At 41.6% G+C, this 19,987-nt stretch overlaps 1 protein-coding gene across 1 annotated transcript; it reads right to left on the bottom strand.

The window, feature by feature from the left end:
* Positions 1 to 17,998: 17,998 nt before the first annotated feature.
* On the bottom strand, positions 17,999 to 19,521 carry LOC111672563 (thyroxine 5-deiodinase-like). The gene has a single exon (XM_023430003.2). It carries the CDS (start codon positions 19,398 to 19,400, stop codon positions 18,594 to 18,596), a length of 807 nt encoding a protein of 268 aa, XP_023285771.1. The 5' UTR covers positions 19,401 to 19,521; the 3' UTR covers positions 17,999 to 18,593.
* Positions 19,522 to 19,987: the final 466 nt, after the last annotated feature.

Here is a 19,987-nt window from a genome sequence, read left to right as displayed (position 1 = left end):
TTCAAGCTGTTTTTTTTTCCCCCTTGCAGCGCTCTTGATGGACGCCAGAGAGTCATTAATCTAACAGCCACACATTTCTCTCTGGAGAGGTGATGTGCAGCTTTTCATGTATTTGTCAGGTTTAGCATGAACACCAGTTTCTCCGTCTAAAGAGAGGAGGTGGTGATGTAGGAAAGGAAAAATAACCAATGCAGTCTAGACTTGAGAAATCATGAGTCGTGTAAATAATATATTTGTATTCTTTCTCTGCAACCACTCCAGGATACTTAGACCTACGAAGTGTCTGTGTTTAGTTGATGGCAGCCAACCAACACTCGACACAGGCTCATGGAGACGGACAAAGCTCTGGTCGTGATTGCATGCAGGTGCATCCTATTTGGATGACTGTGAGGCTACAGGCAGAATCTCAAATATTCAGCTAAACTTTGAACAAAACCATATTCAATATCAGTGCTTTTCTTTTCTTTCTTTTTTTTTTTTTCCAGCAAATAGAAAATAACCAGTCCTTGTGAAAGACAAGTGAACAGCAAATCAAGGTTGAGCTGTGTGTGTATGTGTTAATTGAAGTGTAGAAGAATCTAAAAAAACAGTGCAAGTCATGACATGTCTATTTCAGTTTAGCACTGTGAATTAACTGAACTGACTCATTAAAATCCAAGTCTAGTCTCAAAAGAAAAAAAACAAACAAAATTGTGACATGAGTTGAGATCATGTTACCTAAATCTCCAGATTGTCTTCAATCAGTTCCATCCTTCCCTTTGCACAAGAAGTACCAGCAGATGTGATTAGAGAGATAAAACTATTATGAAGAAAATCCAAATCTGCTCATATTCTACACTGAGCAAGTTGTGCATTAGATTTAGACATGACAGTGTGACGTGCTTCTGTCAACAGGCAGCACAGCAGAATGGTGAAACGGCGTGGTCATAAGACACGTTTGTAAACCCTGTTGAATTAGACAAATGAGAATGAAAAGACGGTCCTCTGCTGCCATCTGCTGGACAAAGCTGGTAAACATGCATCACACCTGAAAGCGAGATGATTTATCTCAAGAGATATTTATTTATCTGAACCGCAGATATGTTTATCACTGTAGTGTCACAGCGTAACTGTTTTAATCTCCCCTACTTCTGTTCAAATTTTACCAAAGCACTTTCTAACATACAGAAGAGAAAAAAAATGTATGTCTTTATCAATTAAACGTAAAGTAGCTTAAGGTGTGAAGCTTATTTGGTTCTTTGTTTTATTTTATTTTAATTAAAGATAATGTTTAAATCTAAAATTAATAAAACATCAGATTTGTAACTGGTATTCTCATGCATTATTTAACATCACATAAACAAACAGGTCCAATCTCTATTTTTTTTTTTACCATTACAATGACTTTAAAAAGGATGAGCTCTATTTGTTTATTCTCTTTTTGCATTTTCTCTTAATGATTTAACACGTCGCTTCTTGTGTAAGTAGGTGCTGTAATGTGCACCTGCTTCTGCTTTGAAATCAGTTACTCTATCTCACCGCAATACTGAATGAGGACACACTAACGGTTAATTACCGGCATAAGTGCCATTGATATTCTGGTTCATTCATAAACAGTCATTTTCATACAGGATCATTTGAAGGACACCGCTTGCTTCTCTTTAGGAGGTGTTGCTAGGTGCAGCCATCGGCCATTCACAGTTGCCTTAACACTCTCTAAATTGGCTTGTCTGAGGTCACTTAAGTTCCTCTATTCATTTGAAGACAACAGTGAGGTTTGGCACCCGCCCACCCTCTTGTGTCTAGCACCCCTGCTGGGATCTGTGCTGAACCCAGATGAACCTGCGGGGATTTAGAGAACAAACAGACCCGCACATTTTTCACCTCTATATAACAAAGATGTTGGCTTGCTGCTGTGACACTGATGACACAGTGAAAGAGTGGCAATCGCATCAATTATTGATCATGCAAATACTTGACGGGTTCACCCTCGTTGCATTCGGCAGAATGCATTTTTCAGGGCTAAACCTACATTTCTGCATTTACTGTAAAGAAAAAAAATATTGTAGCATAATAGCCAATTGTTTCTAAACGACTGGCCTAATGAGGATGCAAATTATCTCCCACAAAAACCCCAATTTGCTTCATTATCAACACATTGTATCCCAATTATCTAAGAGGGAATATTCCTCTGGGCTGGATGCGTCATTGAATATCAAAATACGTCAGTGGTTTTTGTGGGTGGTTAAAAGACTGCGCTCGGATGAGGTCATTTGGGTTCATTGTTTTTGCCTGCAGTCAGAGTGCTGTACCGTCATTCTTGACATGAACTGTGGTGTTTTGCTTTTTATTTTTATTTATTTATTTTTTTTGATTCCCTCCCCTTCCTGGTCTCCGCAACCAAAACATATCTCGTCACGACTGGAGATGTCAGAATCCATCGCCATGGAAACAGAGCTCAAAAGTTTGGAGTGTCAACCCCCATTGTAGCTACATCCAATCAGATTTGAGGAAAAGCTTTCAGCGCTGCATTACTTTACTGTGTATTGCAGTGTGGGTACCTCTGTGTGGACCTGATTCTGTGAGTGGGTGAGTGTGTGTGAGTGAGTGAGTGGGGGTGGAGGGGGAGGGGCGGGGGGCGGGGGGCAGGAGCCAAGTGGGAGGACAGTGACTCATCACACCCCAGGGGTCTGAGATCGGACCCACCTCCATGGTCTTGTATCCACCTCTTCATCTTTCCTCCTCACACTGAAGCTCCGCAGCACCTGAAGTCCTCTCCAGCAAAGTGACGAGTCACACCTCGCCCTTCCACCCCCACCCCTGAGGACGGAGAGTTGGGGTGCAGCCCAGTCCCAGTTTCTTTGATGCTTGACACTCGGCTTCAAAGTCCTTCTCATCAAAGCCGCGGACTTGGGATCAGGCCCAGCAGCAGCTCGGCATCCTGCTTTACACACACAAGAAAGAGACAGGATGGAGTGTCTCCCCCTTTAGGTTCATCCGACTTTAACGAGGAACTTCCTTACAAGGGGCACCACAAGACAAAGTTGGTGAAATTACACATGAAAGGCTAAAAATCGAAGCTCGAAACATGTTGAAAGTGTTTTGTCAGGGTGATAACAAGATATGAAGTTGTACGTTCTTCTACTTTTGTTGTACACAGCAAAAAATAAGAAACAGGGCTGATTTGTAAAGATCAGTGAAAATGCATGCGTGCATCAACATCTCTAAAGTGTGCAGCTAAAAGGAGTTTTGCCTATATACTGTAGAAGGTATAAAAATGATACACATACGGGATATGCCTGGAAACATTTCCATATAATTTCAAATGACATTTTCTATATTTGCTCTGCATCATATTTATTGCCATATATAACTATATGTAGTGGTTATGGAACGTTTATCACCTCTGCTTTTTATAGTTGTTTTCTACAGAGCAGCAGCAGAGTCTGGAGTGCAGGTGTTAGTTTTAGAAACCTGCACTTCCTGCAGACAGCGTGAGCTGACAATAGGGAAGCTTCAGGGAATAAAAGGTGAGAAGGGTAAAACTCACAAGGTGGGAGAAGTTGTCAAGATCGGAGGAAGCACAGCTCAATTTGCTCACAGCCTAATCTGTTCCTAAATGATGAAATACCAGTTGTTCCTGGAGCTTGCTCAGAAGCCGGAAAGACAAAGTACCACTGTATCTTTTCTTCAATCACAGCATGAAAGCCACAGAGAAGCTGATAAATATATATACAGAAATTGGTGCTTTTAAACAGGAAGGAAAAATCGGATCTTGGTGAATTTATTTGTACTAATCTGGAGACAAATTTTTGATGTGCACATTTACTGATTTTCAGTAGAAATTACAAACATTTCCTTATTTTATAAAAAGTATATTTTGGGATCCCAAGACCAGGATACAAATACAAACCAGAGATAATCATTTCCCACTGATGCATGTGTGAAGATGCCTTTCTTAACATGTGGATCCCTCTAAAAACCGTTAATAATGATAGATCAGATAATAGATAGATAATAAATAGATCAGCCATAAGCATAATTATGATATAAACAGCTCGGGTATATAACACGGCTACGAGCTCTGGTTTCAGATAAAGAAGAAGATGAGAGTTATCACCTGACCCCAACTGTCGCGTCGGCCTTATCAAAAATATAAAAGTAAAACCTGTGGAGTGTTGACATCGTTAGTCCTTTACCCAGAAACATGTATTTCTTTGTGTGCTCCATGTGCGTGAGTGTGCACATGCTCCTGTATGTGCATTTGGGAGATAAAACTGTGGTAACCTCTCCAGTGATAATCCTGCTGCCTGTCAGTCCAGGCATAATAGAGCCATACCGGGACGCTCTTCCACTGTGACTGTCTGGAACATACACACACACACACACACACACACACAACCTTTATTATCTTCCAATATCTGGGCCACCTGGGGACAACCCCCATTGTCTGCTGAAGCCGCGCAGACACATAAGCGCTCCGTCTGTACAAGAGACACAGATAACTGTCTGACTATACGTGGGGCAGATGAACTAGAACAGTGTAGACACGGCAGCCTCACCTGACCGTCTGGAGCCTCGTTGCTCTCAGCACATAAGGTCAGAACACACTTGAGGGACGTGAAGGGCAGGAAACACTGCGAGCAGAGCACTGGCTCGTACTTGGAAATATAAGATCAGGAAGACAGAGGGAATTGGAAAGAGAGAAACACTCAAGCAGAGAGACACACACAGCGGTTCGTTCACACTCTTTTGCTCTTTTTCCACTTGGCTGAGCGATAGACGGATGCACAGAAAGTGATGGAAGCAACCTTTCGCAGAAGGGGATGTTCAGATGAGAGGCTTTATCGAAGCAGCACGGGTGAATGATTTTTCTCAGGATGTGCATGGATGCATTTGTGTGCCATGGATGTTTTTGTACTTGCTGTGTGGGTAACAAGGGGTATGCTTAGCAGGTAAATTATTCCTTGGCACATTTTTCCACAAAATATATAGTTTGTGGCTAATAATGATTTGTAAAAAAAAAAAAAAAAAAAAAAAAAAAGTGGGGGATTCCACCTCATCCAACCCTCTCCAAGTCACACTGGCTGTGAGCACACGTGCACTCTGCAGACAGACCCGATGTCAAACTCATCTCTAGGGCCTGTTGTTAGCATGAGCTCTCCAGACATTATTGCTGGATGTAAACATATACTTTTAAAGGGGAAGGAGTCAGTTTATTACAGATTCCTGTGAATACATACACATCATAAATAGAAACAAGCATGCTAACTGTAGTAGAAAGGACAAACATGATTATACAGAGTTTGTTCTGCAACTTGATTCTGTCCATGAAAGTCACGCTGCCACATGTGATCCTTCAACAGTTGCAGATGCACTCCATTGATAGTGCATCAGAGACCAAATAGGAGCCTCTTCTGCTGGATCTAATTGAAATGCTAGTCTGATCTCTGGTAGCCAAGTGGGGTCAAGCTGATTTAGTGCAGCTCAGTCTGCGGAGTGTCTCACAGAAATGCAATGAAATCTTGACTGTTTCTTTATTCTGTTGTAGGTGGCACAGGGAGGATAATCTGCTGGATGTCCACCCTCAGTTCTCAGGATGGGAAGGTGTGGATTGTGCCCTAGCTTGTTGCCCGGTCTAACGCTCTCCCCTGTCAAGATAATTCATAGGTCATGGTTGTTCGCCTCCATCTGCATGTGTTGTGTAAACTAGGAAAAACACGTTCCCTAAGGTTACTGCAGTAGTCTTACAGGAGGAGCTGCAGGTGTTATGTGGGGCTGGGGCTGATGGTCCCTGCACACTCACAGTGAGAGCTGCATCTGGGTCAAGGACATTAAAAGCATGCACTGAACTGACATGGGGATTACTGATTGTGACAACACTTGAGGAGGTTATTATTGTATACTGGTAATGGTAAGAAAAATATACAAGACAAAGTGGCAGAGATGACAAGCTCTAGAGATTCTTTTTTTCTTAAAAGCTTTCCACAATTATTATTATTATCATTTCTTCAAAGTCTTCTCCCGGCCTTACTGCACATCCTGATTCACTACACCCACTGTTGACATCCACGCGTCTTGCAGAGGATGCACACAGCTAGCGCTCTTACGAAAACTCAGGACACAGCAGATAGCCACCGCACATGCACATGAGATTTTCCTTATTGCAGATCAATCAGGGTAACGTTAGCTTAGAAGGATCTACTGGAAACAGCGCTTTACCGGGTGGGTAGCAGACCATTTACACGCCTCCCCTTGCATGGTAATGTGCACACTGACGAAACATTAAAGAGGCAGTATAAAGTGACTGAAAATGAAAACTAGTGAAGCGAGAACTGTTGGGCAGCTTCAGTGGGTAAATCTGAGAGTTGTGGTCTACAAACAGCTTTTGGAAGATTCTGTTGACGCTTTTTGACTTCAGTGAAACGCTGGACTACCACTTCATGAGAAAAATGATCGGTATTTTATCAACAGATTTTTTTTGACAGTGCCCGTTTACACGCGCAGCACCACAACAGTACATCCATTGATCAGATGAAATCTCCCCCTCTGTTACTCTGTTTGTTATTACGAGATAAGGCGATTAAATTGAGTGTCAACATAAAAAAACATGGACATGTTGACACGCTGCATTAATGCCCGTTTCACCATGCTGAGAAACTTGACATGGACAAGTGGTTTGACCATGTCACATGCACCACAACAGCTGCAGGAAATCAAATGAATGGTGGCTGAGGTCTGCGGCAATCTTATGAAAGAGTGCACACCACGGGACGTAGGGCTTGGTGATGGTCCTTAGACTGTGTTAACAACATTAATCATTCAGCAATTGTGAATAAATTACTTCAAATGGATTCTAGTGTTGTGTTTGTTGTACCTTACCAGCATGACAATTATAATCACTGAACCAGAAGCCTGTAGCCCACTCAATAAAACAAAACATATAATTCTTGATCCAGAATCTTGTTCGAACAATGGGTTAAAACCAAGGCCGGAGGAAATTCAGCTGGCAGCCCATAAAAAAGATCTATTTATTTATTTATTTATTTTATTTGTTGTTCTTACGAAAGAAGACTAGAACTGCATTGTGGGCAATTTGCATTCTGCCTAGTGTCAGCTGGTTTCAGCTTTTACCTTTTTCTCTCCTACTCCCTGTGCTCACATACGCAGTATTATAATCCAGCAATTTCCCAATAAAACTGTTGTCTTTTACATATTTTTCTTGTCAGACAATGGAACAAGTTTGAAATAAAAAAGAAAAAGAAAAGGAAAGAAAAAAAAAACCCAATTAAGACTACATGTGAACCAGCTGTCACTTCCAAGCCATTTCCAAGCTGCATCTCTGCTGCTGATGCGGCTAAAAAAAAAAAAAAGTATAACCATGATGTCATCCACCAAACACATGAGTTAAAGATGACTGTGCTGTGATTTCAGCTTTTTTTACTTGTAATATCCACGTGTGGTCAGCATAGGCAGGTGTGCATGCAGAGGGAGAGCGTGACCTCGTGCTCGCATGGCAGAACTGGTGTATTCACTGTTCACGTAATCCTTCGTAAAAGATAAATGACTTTATTATCCGACTTTATCTTCTTTATCTTTAGCAAGCTTTATGTTTCGTAAGCTAGTACATTACATTTGTTGTTGGGCTCTCTGGTTTCCTCCCCTGTCCCTTCTGTTTCCACTTCCATTGTGTCAGCCATGTTTCTTTTAGCCTTCCTCTCCTGCCACTCTCTCTCTCCGCCCATCAGAGTGCAGTCACCTGACTGCCAGCTCCACCTGCTCACCTGTCTCCAATTCCCAACCACCTGAGCTTCCCTGCCCATTCACACACCTGTTCCCAGTTTGCTCGTTATCGCAGCCTGCGATTAAACCAGGCGTTGCCGTGGTAGCCTGTTGTCTGTACATGTCTGCCTACACGCTTGTCCATCCATCTGTCTGTAAGCCTGGTCCTCTCCATTTTGGCTGTGAAAGTTGCGTCACTGTACCTGCCTGCGTGTCTGCACGTGGGTCCTCTCTACCTGTGCTGCTACTGTCAGCTGTTGCAACATTAGTGTGGGAGTTGCACTGTGTCTGAAATTCTTATTCTTATCCTCTGTGTTTCTTCTAGTGTGTTGAAGCCTGACGTTTTCTATGAAAAAAAAAAAAATAATAGCAAGTTGAAATTAAGCAGGCACATTATAAAACTGAATTTATTAGTTAAAATTAAAATTAAAACACCTGACCTCCATTACAGAGGAGTCACTCCCAGTTCCTTTTAGTCACATGGTCACCAGCTGAGCAATAGCAGCAAGACCCCCTTTCATAAAGGACCAATGCTCTAGTCTTTCCCTGTGTTTTATTTGAAGTTTTGATATCCATAAAAAGATATATTTAAAGTCTCTCAGGAGCTCTAGTAAGAAAAGGGCATTTTGTGTCTCGTCTCTTTTCTCATTGGCTGTAACAGATTGTAGCCTACTGCTGTAGCTTCGGACTAAAATGCCCCAGTATTTCAGAGAAAATAAACTTTAGCCGCTGCTCTCTAATATTACTGTCTTTGGGAAGGCTGTGCAGCGACATATTGTAAATATGTGTTCAGTGTCAACACACATTTACAACACAAATTAAGATTTGTGAACTGAAAAAACTCAGTTTCAACCTTTGCATGTAACATGTTGTGTGTGCTATGTGAATTTTACTTGTTTACGCAGTGTTCGCACAACAGCTTCTCTATCTGCAGAACACTACATCTACAGGCTGAACTCAGTAAGGGCTTTTCCTTCACCTTTGCCACTATTTGATGCTTTCAAGCACGGCTAAATGGGACTCAACTTGTGTTCACAGGCAACAGGTGAGCAGCGTTAAGGGGGGGTCGTCAACACTAATGGAACACAGCTGGAACTGGTGTGCACAAGACTTTAAAACCTGAGGTACTGCTACTATACTTGTGAAGGCATTGTATTGATTTACAGTCACTCCCTGGAAGGGAATGAGGCAAACCTTAGCCACAACACCACTTAACCTTACCCTTGTCATAATTCTTACCCAATAGTTGTCCATAGATTGGAGCTGAGTCCCCACATGATGATTTGACCAGGTTTTATCCTCCACGTCGCGTTGAAGACAGAAGAGCAATAAACAGATTTTCATTTGCCGCTAAGGGGTATTAACTACTGGAAAGCAAGTAGGTGGTATTCCCACTTCCGAACACATCCACACGTCAGAGGTGCAGAGACATGCGTCATGCAGGGGCCGCACTATATCGCACAGCACTGAGTCTCTGAAGTGGAGGAGGATGGGAGATAAGAGAGAGGTTGGAGGGGGGGACTGTATGTCAGGCTGCTCTTTGATCTTGACTAGCATCTTATGGTATTCATCTGATAGACTAATACTTCATAGTGCGCATTTGGTTTGATATTTTTGACAGAACATTCAGAGGAGGGATGATGCCACTGGATTCACTATATGAAAACATCCAAACTGTCTGATACTCGACTAACGTTTTCTGTCTTTCATAAAACCTACTCCCTCAGTCGAGGTCGGAATTAGAAATGAGTGTGAGCCTTAACTGTCTGTAATTTGACCAAAGCTTTGTTATTGAGAGCAGCACCCAGTGACATCTGCAACTGCAAGATCTCCAGATAAATTGATCTCATAGCAACCACATTGCCATGGCAACCGGGATACAGATGCCACGCTGAGGTGAAATGCAGAGTGACTGGCTGCCAGACTGACATTTTTTCCAAAAGAGAAAAAAACATAACTGAATGATTCATCAAGTTTCCATCCATAAATTATTGTCTGCATCATTGGCCTCCTACCATTTCCTGCCTATTCTTTTTTTTTTTTTTTTTTTTTCTCTAATTACTTTTTATTATTTCTCAGAGCAGGCTCCTCTCACTGTGTTTCATGTACCTCCTCCGCTTCAGCAGTGATGTTTGTAAAAGTTGGTGAGCTTTACTCAGGTTCAGCTACAGGTTACACTTGTAACTAGCATATTTGAATGAATGTGCAAATGTATGTGCACTCAAAATTGAATGTTGATTTCCTTGTTGTCAATAATCAGACTTTACACATAGTGACATAAAGGGAATAAGAAATAAAGAAAAACTTTAAAAAAACTTAAAAAAAAAAAAGAATGTGAAATCCATTTCTGTGGTTTGTTGATTGCAGTACAACCACTCACCCAAACTTTCATAAGATGTTATTCATTTATAATGTGACCATAGCCACCTCTACAGAAACAATAACATAGTCACGTAATTTTAAAAGATGTAACTAAACTATTGTACATTTATATTGTATTATATATTATACTATAACCTACCTTTGCTGTGTGTCTGTGCTTACCTTTTCTTTACAAATCACAATGAGTATGAATTAAAATACCAGTTACAGGACAGCTATATTTTTCATGTCTGTCTTAAAACAATACTAACATACCCATGTGTGTGCTTTGAAAGAGTTAGTTGAGTGTGTAAACATTCCTCCTCTCCATGCTGGTCACAAAGACATCTCTTTAAAGCGACTGCAAGGGTAAGATTTGTTAGGGAAAATGCTTATCATCGGTGGTGAAGAAAGAGCGCTGGAGTCCAGGATGTCTTATGCTGAGGATGTTTATTGACGCTTGATCAAAGAGAAAAGAGGAATCATCAATACAGTCTCCTGTGCATGATGTCACCTCAAATCTGGACCAGGAACTCCTGAGGATCGTCTTTATACATTTAGAGAGATTACTATAGATAGCTTACACTCCATAATTGGTCAAATATCTAAAATAAGAGGAAAAGAGGGATGTGTGAATACACTATTGGTTCATTAACCATAAACAAGGAAACATGACTATATACGCCCAAATGCTGATTCTTAGAACACCCAGCCACTTGTTACTGACCGTCTAAGGTCTGCGGTTATCAGCCCTGGCACCAGCAGTATCAGCAGCAAACCACAGCTGCATCTGGAGGAGCCGCCTGTGCGTTTCAAGGCCTGTAAGATTTAATGCAGTAGCTGTGGCACAGAGACCTGGGGCCTTACACTGACCTTTCACCCTGAGTCAGTCATTCACTAGGTGGACAAGAGAAAATTCCCTCACAACACTGAACAAAACCCTCTGTCTTTGTTCTGTGTAAAACTTTTCTTGTAAGTTCAGCTTCAGCTCCTCATTATTTTTGTTACTATGCCTCTGCAGCAGCTCAATCGGGAAAACACCAAGTTTGTTTTGATCCACCTGTTTTTATGTGCATGTTTAATTTTTGCGTTAAAAAAAAAGTTGCGGAAACACTGGAAAATCAAAAAAAAAAAAAAAAAGTATCTTTTGTTATGTTGGAAAATTTGATATATAGATAAAAACAAAAACAACAATTCAATGGAAAGTGCAATTGGAACAGACCTCTGTCCATGAAGCAGGTCACTCAAAGCAGCTATAGGCAGGGTTTTTGCTATTTCCACATATAGCATATGGTAACGGTAGACTACGGTAGACGGTAGTCCAGAAGAAATGCGGTGAGTTCAGCATCAAACATCATTCCTTTTCTCACCAAGAGCTGCCCCCAGCTGTGGAAAACAACAGCAACGTTAACTTCTATTTCTATCACTTCGTTTCTTCTACGTAATAAGAAGATGAAGAAGTAGCGCTGCCCAGAAAAAAAATTGCAATGTCTTGCAAATGTAATGATATGTAACAATAATATTGTTCCAAGACAGACATGATAAAATGTGAACCTGTCCTTTAAAGAAATGTACAAGTGCAAATGTGAAAAAAGAATAATAAACCGAAAACTGTAGTGAACTTTTCATACAATACTTTAAACTTATAGAAATCTATATCAAAGTCAAATACCACCACCTCCCTGCTGGAAATGACTCCTTGTTCTCCCTCTGAGTCAGTCTTGTTATTATTGTTTATGCTGTGTGGATAGTTTATGAAACTCCCTCTAATCCCCCTAGTGTTATTGTCTCCTCCATTCTATTTATTTTTAGTATATGTTTTTTTCACAAGTTATACTGTCTGCGAGTTTCTATACATTATATGAGACTCTCGGGGACTAAAATTCCTGCTCCACACTGCTCATACTTGAATCTATTAAAATTCTGTCTGGTTCAGTACAGGTGTGTCATCTGTTTCCTCAACAACTTCCATCGCCTCTATGTCATCGTATCGTGCATTCAGAACGAGGTGGACCGCAGGGAAAGGTATGTGAACCCTTTGGAATTTGGATTTTCTGCATTAATTGATCATAAAATGTAATCTGATCTTCATCTAAATCACAAGTGGAGACAAACACAGTGTTCTTCAGCTAATGTCACACAAACGTAATCTTCTGCCTCTTTATTGAACATACCCATTGTGCATTCATAGTGCTGGTGGAAAAAGTAAGTGAACCGTTTCCGGATTTGATAACTGGTTGAACCTCCTTTGGCGGCGATAACCTCAAACAAACTTCCAGTAGCTGTAGATCCTCCGGGGCTGCTTCAGATCACACATATTCTTAGGATGTCAGGTGTGAACGACTCTCTTCAGGTCATCCCACAGCATCTCTACTGGATTAAGGTCTAGGCTGTGCCTGGGCCACTCCAACAGGTGGATTTTATTCATTTGAAGTAACTTGGTAGTAAATTTACTTTGATGTTAAGGGTCATTGTCCTGCTGCACCAGACAGCTTCAGTAGATGGACAGTCACTCTGACATTATCCTGTGAGAGACCTTGATAAACATGAGAATTCATTTTCCTCTTGTTGATGTCGAGCTGCTCAGGCCCAGAGGCGGCAGAGCCCTAAAAACCATGATGTCCCCTCCACTCTGCGTCACCTTTTGAGGTGATGTTTTCATGTTGGTGACCTTTTTTCACCACACATAGAGCTGTATGTTCTTCCCAAACAATTCAACCTCAGCCTGCAAAACATTATCCTAGTAATACTGTGGCATGTCCAGCTGTTCTTTGGCAAACTTCAGCGAGGCTGCAATGTTTTTTTGGAGGGCAACCGCTTCCTCTGTGGTGTCCATGGCAGGACACCGTGCTTCATGGTAGACTCATGAACAGAGTTGTTAATAACCTCCAATGTTTCCTTGAAGCCACTGATCATCCTGCGCTGTACTTTGGAGTCATTGTAGCTGCAGGCTCACTTCTAAGAAGAGTAGCCACAGAGTAGCCACAGACCTGAATCATTTTCTTTATTTATACACAGTTTGTCTGACTGTGGACTGATGAATATCTTAATTCTTTGAGAAGTCTTTGCAACCCTTTCAGCATTATGCAAATCGACAATTCTTGATAGTAAGTCTTCCGAGATCTCCCTTTTGTGAGGCATGGTTCAGATCAGCAGATGTTACTTGTAGAAATAAAATGTTTAAGTGTTTTTATATAAGTAGCTTTAACCCACAACCTTGTTTCATTGATTGTACTCCAGGTTTGACAACTCCTGACCCCGGTTAGCTTTTGTTGTTACCATTAGCCGAGGGGTTCATATACTTTTTCCAGCCTACACTGTGACTGTTTGAATGATGTTTTCAGTATGGACAAGAACAATACAATGATTTGTGAGTTATTAGTTAAAATAGGTTGTTTATATTCATAATTATAGCTTGGATGAAGGTCTGACTATATTTTTTGGCCGCATTTATACATAAATGGAGGCAATTCCAAAGGGTTCACTTACTATTTCATTGCCACTTTATCTCTGATAAACAGCAAAATTAATGCATTCAGTTTTCAGTCCAAATCGAGACCTTACATGACAAAACCGTAAAATTTACCCCGAGGGTCACTGAGGTCAGGGAATCTAAAATTGTAAAGGGTGTCACAGAGTGTCTCTGCACATGGATCCACTGTCCCATGGCTACAAACCTTGTTTTCTACATCATATGACTTCAAGGGCTTGCAGCTGAATAGAAAGTCATGGGATTGGCTAGATAAAGAGATACAATTTCAACAAGGCATTTCATGTCCTGCCGAGCAGTACCTTGTCTCAAATGGCATAATAATCATTTTATTTCATGATGTGTGCACACCAGTTGGGCTTGTGAATATTTTTTGACACGTGCCAAGTCATTACTGTCTCAGAGCACGAGGGGGGCGCTGTTTTTTTTAATTTTTTTTTTTTTGATTCACTAAAATGTGACGCATTCAGCATGCAGGGGGTGGAGTCATGGGTGGAGTTGAGTGACTGAACAAAATCAACAACAACTATATGCACATACTTAATCTACAATGCAACCTACAAAAAAAAAACAACAGATGAAAAATAAATTCCAACAAGCGTACTCCCCCTACTGTTGAATGTATAAAGTAATGCTGATAAGAAGTATTTTTTCTGTGACAGATAAACTGCATTATTATTATTATCATACCAGCAGCCACATAGCAAAATTAGTATTTATTTCAAGTCTTATTTGTTTCTGGCCACCTGACAAATTTTAAGTTAGTATTCCCTCTCCTTTGTTGTTAAATGCTCCACTGTGTTCACCAGCTAGGTGCTAAGTTTGTGTAACTTTAGTTTGTTGTCAGACAGGTAGTGCACAATGGGTTTTTGGAACATTTTTGGTAGAAAAAACCCCCCTGCCTGCTGCGACTGTAAACAGAATCAAAAACAGTAAATTTGTGGGACAGAAAACCAAAACAATGATCCGAAAGGTGCTGAAATGCACCGTTTGCTGAGGGGAACTGCGGTGGGTTTTTAATTTCTTTGTTTGTGAATTCTTGACTACAAGTCAGCATTCCCACATTACCTGTTGTCATTTTTATCCATCGTTCATTTATAGAAATATTCGGCTATATGTGGCTTTAAGTGGATGTAAGGTGTACCTTTGTAAAAATAAATTCAGAAGATGCTGCAACATCAGTGAAAATAAAATGGGTTACTATCTGGTTAGAACATCTTATCTACGGCATTTTGTTATAGCCCTAATTGATATTTTATGTTGCCCCTCCTTGGAATTCCCCAGAATGCTACAAGAGGGATTATAAACTGAGACACTTCTGAGTGTTATTCAACAGTTATTCAACTCTAAATCAAATCCCATTTCAGTAAATGTCTCAACAACAAAAAGGACGTCTTTGCTGCTTCTGTTGGTACCTGTATGCCTGGGCGATGAAAGTCAAAGTAAAAAAAATGTCTACATCTAACAAAAGTGTGACCATAGTTTTATAACTGTATTTAGGAATAATAGAGAGCCTACTGTCGTCCCATTTTAACAACCCTCAGCTGTTCCTCTCAATTCTCACTGTAGCGTGAGGAAAGATCTGTTGTTTTTTTAATGTTTTTAACTTTCATTTGTTGAGTTTTTAGTACTAAGTGTTTCTTGTAGTGTCACATGAGTTCCACCTCTAGACTTTCAAGCTGCCTCCAGTGCAGTGACAGAACTGATTTTGCTTTGTAACTGTGAAACAGCTACTGCATGTGTCCGATGAGTGTTTAAAATTATTCATTTTTGAAAGCCGATTCATATTTTTCTGTAGTGACAAAATATCGGTCAAAACCTGAATTGGAAGCAGCGTAAATGAGTGATAATTAAGTTGATTTATTGATAAAGATGGACACTACTGTTCCAAAATGCAACGCACATTAGACATGGAGAAAATTTTCACAGCATTTACAGGCAAGTAACGTTAGCAAAAACATCTCAAATGCAAAAGGACTAAAATTCTTTACCGTGTTAAATAGCCACAAAAGAAAAATACTCCATTACATATAAAAGTAATGCAATAATTTTTTTCTTAAGGAACATGTTACTGGCAAAAATGTACTCAAGGATTCGCAGTAAAAGTACTCATGAGGGGGATTTTATGATTTCTGATCAGTTCAAGAAGGAGAGGACTGAGAGGAATGAAATAAGGATGGAAATAAATGTAAAATATAGAAGGAAGTAAGGAGGAAAGACAGTTGTAGGGATGAGGGGCTGGCAGTTCATTTTGCCAAAGGCAGGATGATATTTCTGAAATGCAGCATGGCACAGACCACAGGCTAGAGGGAACAGACACATGTCAGTAACATTTTGTGACTCATGAGTCACTGTTGAAAAAAACCAGCATCCCCTGCTGTGTGTAGTCAGCACCCCAGCGCTGGCCCGGCGTGACACAAAAAATATTCACAAGCCCCTTGTGCGCTCCTCCTTTAAGACCCATCTTCAGTGTCTTCTATGTATTAAACGTATCAACTGAGGATGATTGGTTGATGAACGGTTCAATAACTGTTAACCATTGTGAATGAAAATGATCTGAAGGGTCAAAGATGTCACTGATCAGTGAAAAAGGAGAAGATTATTTCACCTATTTCCAATACAAATCCCAGGTTACAAGAGTTTTCTTAAAGATAGTGTAGTTTTCCTGATTCCTCTGCACCCGCTCTGTGGTGTTTTTGACGCCTGCTGTAAAATTCCTGCAACATGGGTAGTGACACAACAAGTCAAAATCAAGATAGAGACAAAGTTCTTTGTAATTTGCTGAGAAAAACAAATGAACAAAGTCTGAATGTGAGATAGAAAACGACCTGCCAAGACTGCTGATTCTCAGCAGAGAATCAGCAGTTCGTCATGCTTGACAGTGATGGCCTGCTTTTTTAGCCCCTGACTTTTCACGTTATCAGTCAGTCTCAGGTCACCACTGTAATTTGAAAAAGGTCTTTGGTAGACATCACTGATTGACTGACCCTCTTTTATCTTGTTAGCACTCTGTTTGCACCTGAAGAGTTGTCCTTACCTGAAAATGGGAGGTTTTAACAGGGCTTTGGTTTTTTCTTTTTTCTTTTTGAAACAGAGAAGGAGTTTTCAGGACGGAGGCGGCAGGGCACGTCAGATCCCCTGCTCTTAGCTCACCTCCCGCAGCACGCTACATCAAGGTGTAGGCTCAAGACACGCACAGCCATACAGTACATGCATGTGGTGATATAATGAGAATGAACTGAGGCATGAAGGAACCTGAATATATTAAAACCACACAACAGAGACTTGGGCCACGTGGGATCGACAGTAATCACATTGCTCTCTAATCCTAATTATATGTGGCAGTGCGTCTGTGTGTGTATTCCTGTTTGTGTATGTGAGCATATACAGAAGTATATGTATATGGGGGGGTGACAAAGTCAGAAAGAGATAAAGGTAGATGGATATAGATGGATTACAGACGCTGCATAATCAGCTCAACCCTCTTTTGTTTCTTCAAACTGATCCATGTATAGAAAATGCCACAAACTTAACATAAAAAAACAAAGTAAACAGTATTTTTTTCTAACACGTCTGTGTACTTTGATCTACTTGATCTTTGTGAGTAATTTCCTCCCACAATGCAGCTTTTTCAATGAGAATACATACTTCTTCACTCAAGAATCACCCCCCCCCCTCCCTGAATCAGAAGATTCAGTAATGACTTGATTCAATTCCTCCAATTAGCTGCCGAAAAAAAGAACATTTAAATTCAATAAAGAGCACATAACTGATATTAAGTTAGCATTTTCCCCCAAATGTAAAGCACTGTTTGTTAAACTGTGAAATCCTGACCTTTTCTGGGCTTCTCACTTGATCATCAGAGGAGTGTCATGATTCATGATCACTTCTGATTAACCGACTTACACAACACGAAACTGCCCCCTTCTTTTCAGCTATTCAAATTAATCTGGCTGCTTCCTCTGTCACCCACACACATGAAAAGGTGATTTCTTGCTTTCCCTTTTAGCATGTCACGGCTTTAAGTGGGTTAATTAAGAATGAATGCTTTACTAATCAATCAAGGAGCATTTCCACTCTGCTGTGGGTTACTGTGCTAATGGTGCATCAGTTTGAGATGAATAGGCCTTGTTAGAGGAAGATAAACAATAAATTCCGGCTGTAAACAATCATGAAACATCCTGAAAAGCTGCACAAGAAGCAGGCATGACGTCATCAGATTTAAGGGGGGGGGGGCAAAACACACAAGACTGACAGTCAAATGTTTTGTAACTGGCCTCAAACCTGAATCCATCCTTTCCTTCTCATCAGCGGACAATAAAACCACAGAATGACCAAAGGAAGAACTTTAAGGTGTCTGCTCCACAGTCAACAGTAAATCATCAATGTGTGATCTGACATTTATTAAAAACATTTGTTCAGTTACATCGTTTCAACATTACATCGTTTGGCGACCCATCGTCGAGGAAGGCATCCTGCTAATATGAACCCGCTCCCGGTGTCAGATGCATCAGTGTCGGTTTTCTGGCTGTGCCTTTTAAAAACCGAACTTCATAGAAACACCGGAGTGAGATATTAGGCTGGACGCGCGCGCGAGCACACGCACACGCGCACACTGACACACACACACACACATACACACACACACACACACACACACACCAGTACTGTAGAAAAATAGAGTGATCACTAATTGAATCCAGTTTCAACTGATTCAAGACTTTTTCATACAAAAATTAAAGAAAATCGCTATGAGCAATCAATTAAGGTCAAGACAAGCACAGTATACCAGCCTACTGCCTAGATACAGGCTTCAACATGACTTTAGGCTATTTGTCAAACAGTCCTGAATATCTTTATGCAAGAAAAACAACGTAATGTGCCGTGTGTGAACATTTGATAGCAGCATCTGGATATTTTGCACTGTGGGTTGGACACTTAAGCAGAATGGGTAGAGCAGCAGGCAGTTCAGCATCTTCAACTACACATGGAGCACCGCTGTTTGGGAATTCACCAGATCGTTCCTGTATTGCTCCAGCCAGTTTCTAAGCTCGGAAATCCGGTATCCCTCTGGACCTCTGCCCCCCTGATACACCACTCTCGCATCCCTGACGATGTAAAGTCTCTCAAAGTAGGCTCCGTACGCGGCGTTGGACGAGTTGTCCATATTATCCACCACCACGTTGCTCCCGGGCATCTCGGTGAGCATCAGCTGAGCGGCTCTCAGTCTGTCCTCCAAGCAGCGGTGCGTAGGGATCTGATACGGCGCGTCCGAGCTCACCCAGCCGTCCGACGGATGCGCTTCCTCGATATATACAACTAAAAAGTCCGCAATGTCTGCGTACTGGCTCACGACGCGCTGAAACGCCGCCAGGCGCGTCATGAATGGCGGTCAGGAGCAGCTGCCAAAGTTAAGAATGAGCGGTCTCTTCCCTTTCATGCAGTCCAGGATCCTGACTTGCCTCCGCTCCTGGACCAGCACCACCTCAGTGTTGGGCGCAGTGCGCCCGAGGTGCGCCGATTTGAGAAAGTCCAATTTCTGGCCGTACCACACGGCCCTGAGGGACTCCAAGGTGAACATCTTATTTGAGTCAGAGACGCACACCGGCGGGTCGTCCTGGCTGTCCTGCCTCTCTCCCATTTTCAGCAGCACTTTTTTCCTAATGCACAAGAAATCCAGGAGCCACAGCATGACAGCGGCCAGGAGGAACCGGGGCAGCAGCATCAGGCACAGGGCTGCATGCTTCAGCGCCCTCGCCATTTGGACACCGCCAGAGTCGTGCATCATCTCTTCCCCTGCCGATAGGATGCGACTAGGCCGGCGAAAGAGACAACTAGTATTTAGTCACCTTTACCCATTGGAGAAAACTATCTGACGCACACAGGCACTCTTTTTATAGGTACAGCAGCATTTGAATAATGAAAAAAAAAGAAAAAAGAAAAAAAAAAAAACACGCCTCCGGTAACCGCACCGCCCACTCACATGGTGGGGATTACCTCCCGTCAACTCTGGGCTTCAAAGATCCAGAGAGAGAGGGAGAGAGAGAGAGAGACAGGGAGAGAGAGAGAGAGAGAGAGAGAGAGGGGAACTGAATGACTATCTTCAGTTGACATGTGAAGATAAAACATGACAGTGGATGGATGCGTTTTATATCAGTGAGAGACACTCGGATTAGTTTTAATTGTCTGTAGCTGAACGCATGGTTGGTCCTGAAAGTCGGGAAAAGAAAAACATTTGAGTTCGTCATTCTGCCTGTGAACTCAGATCTCCCTGGAGTGAGTGTAGCGGCGTCTACGGCCGCTAGAAGGCGCTGGATTCATACAGACTGTGAAGGCTGGATGACTCATTCACTGAACTGCTATGGGGCCCCTCAG

This window comes from Seriola lalandi, unplaced genomic scaffold, assembly GCF_002814215.2.
Source record: "Seriola lalandi dorsalis isolate HSWRI2012SDOR001 ecotype SW California unplaced genomic scaffold, Sedor1 jcf7180002054901, whole genome shotgun sequence".
Lineage (NCBI taxonomy): Eukaryota > Metazoa > Chordata > Actinopteri > Carangiformes > Carangidae > Seriola > Seriola lalandi.
The sequence above is the reverse complement of the archived record's forward strand: the minus strand, read 5'-3'. Positions and strand labels throughout refer to the sequence as shown.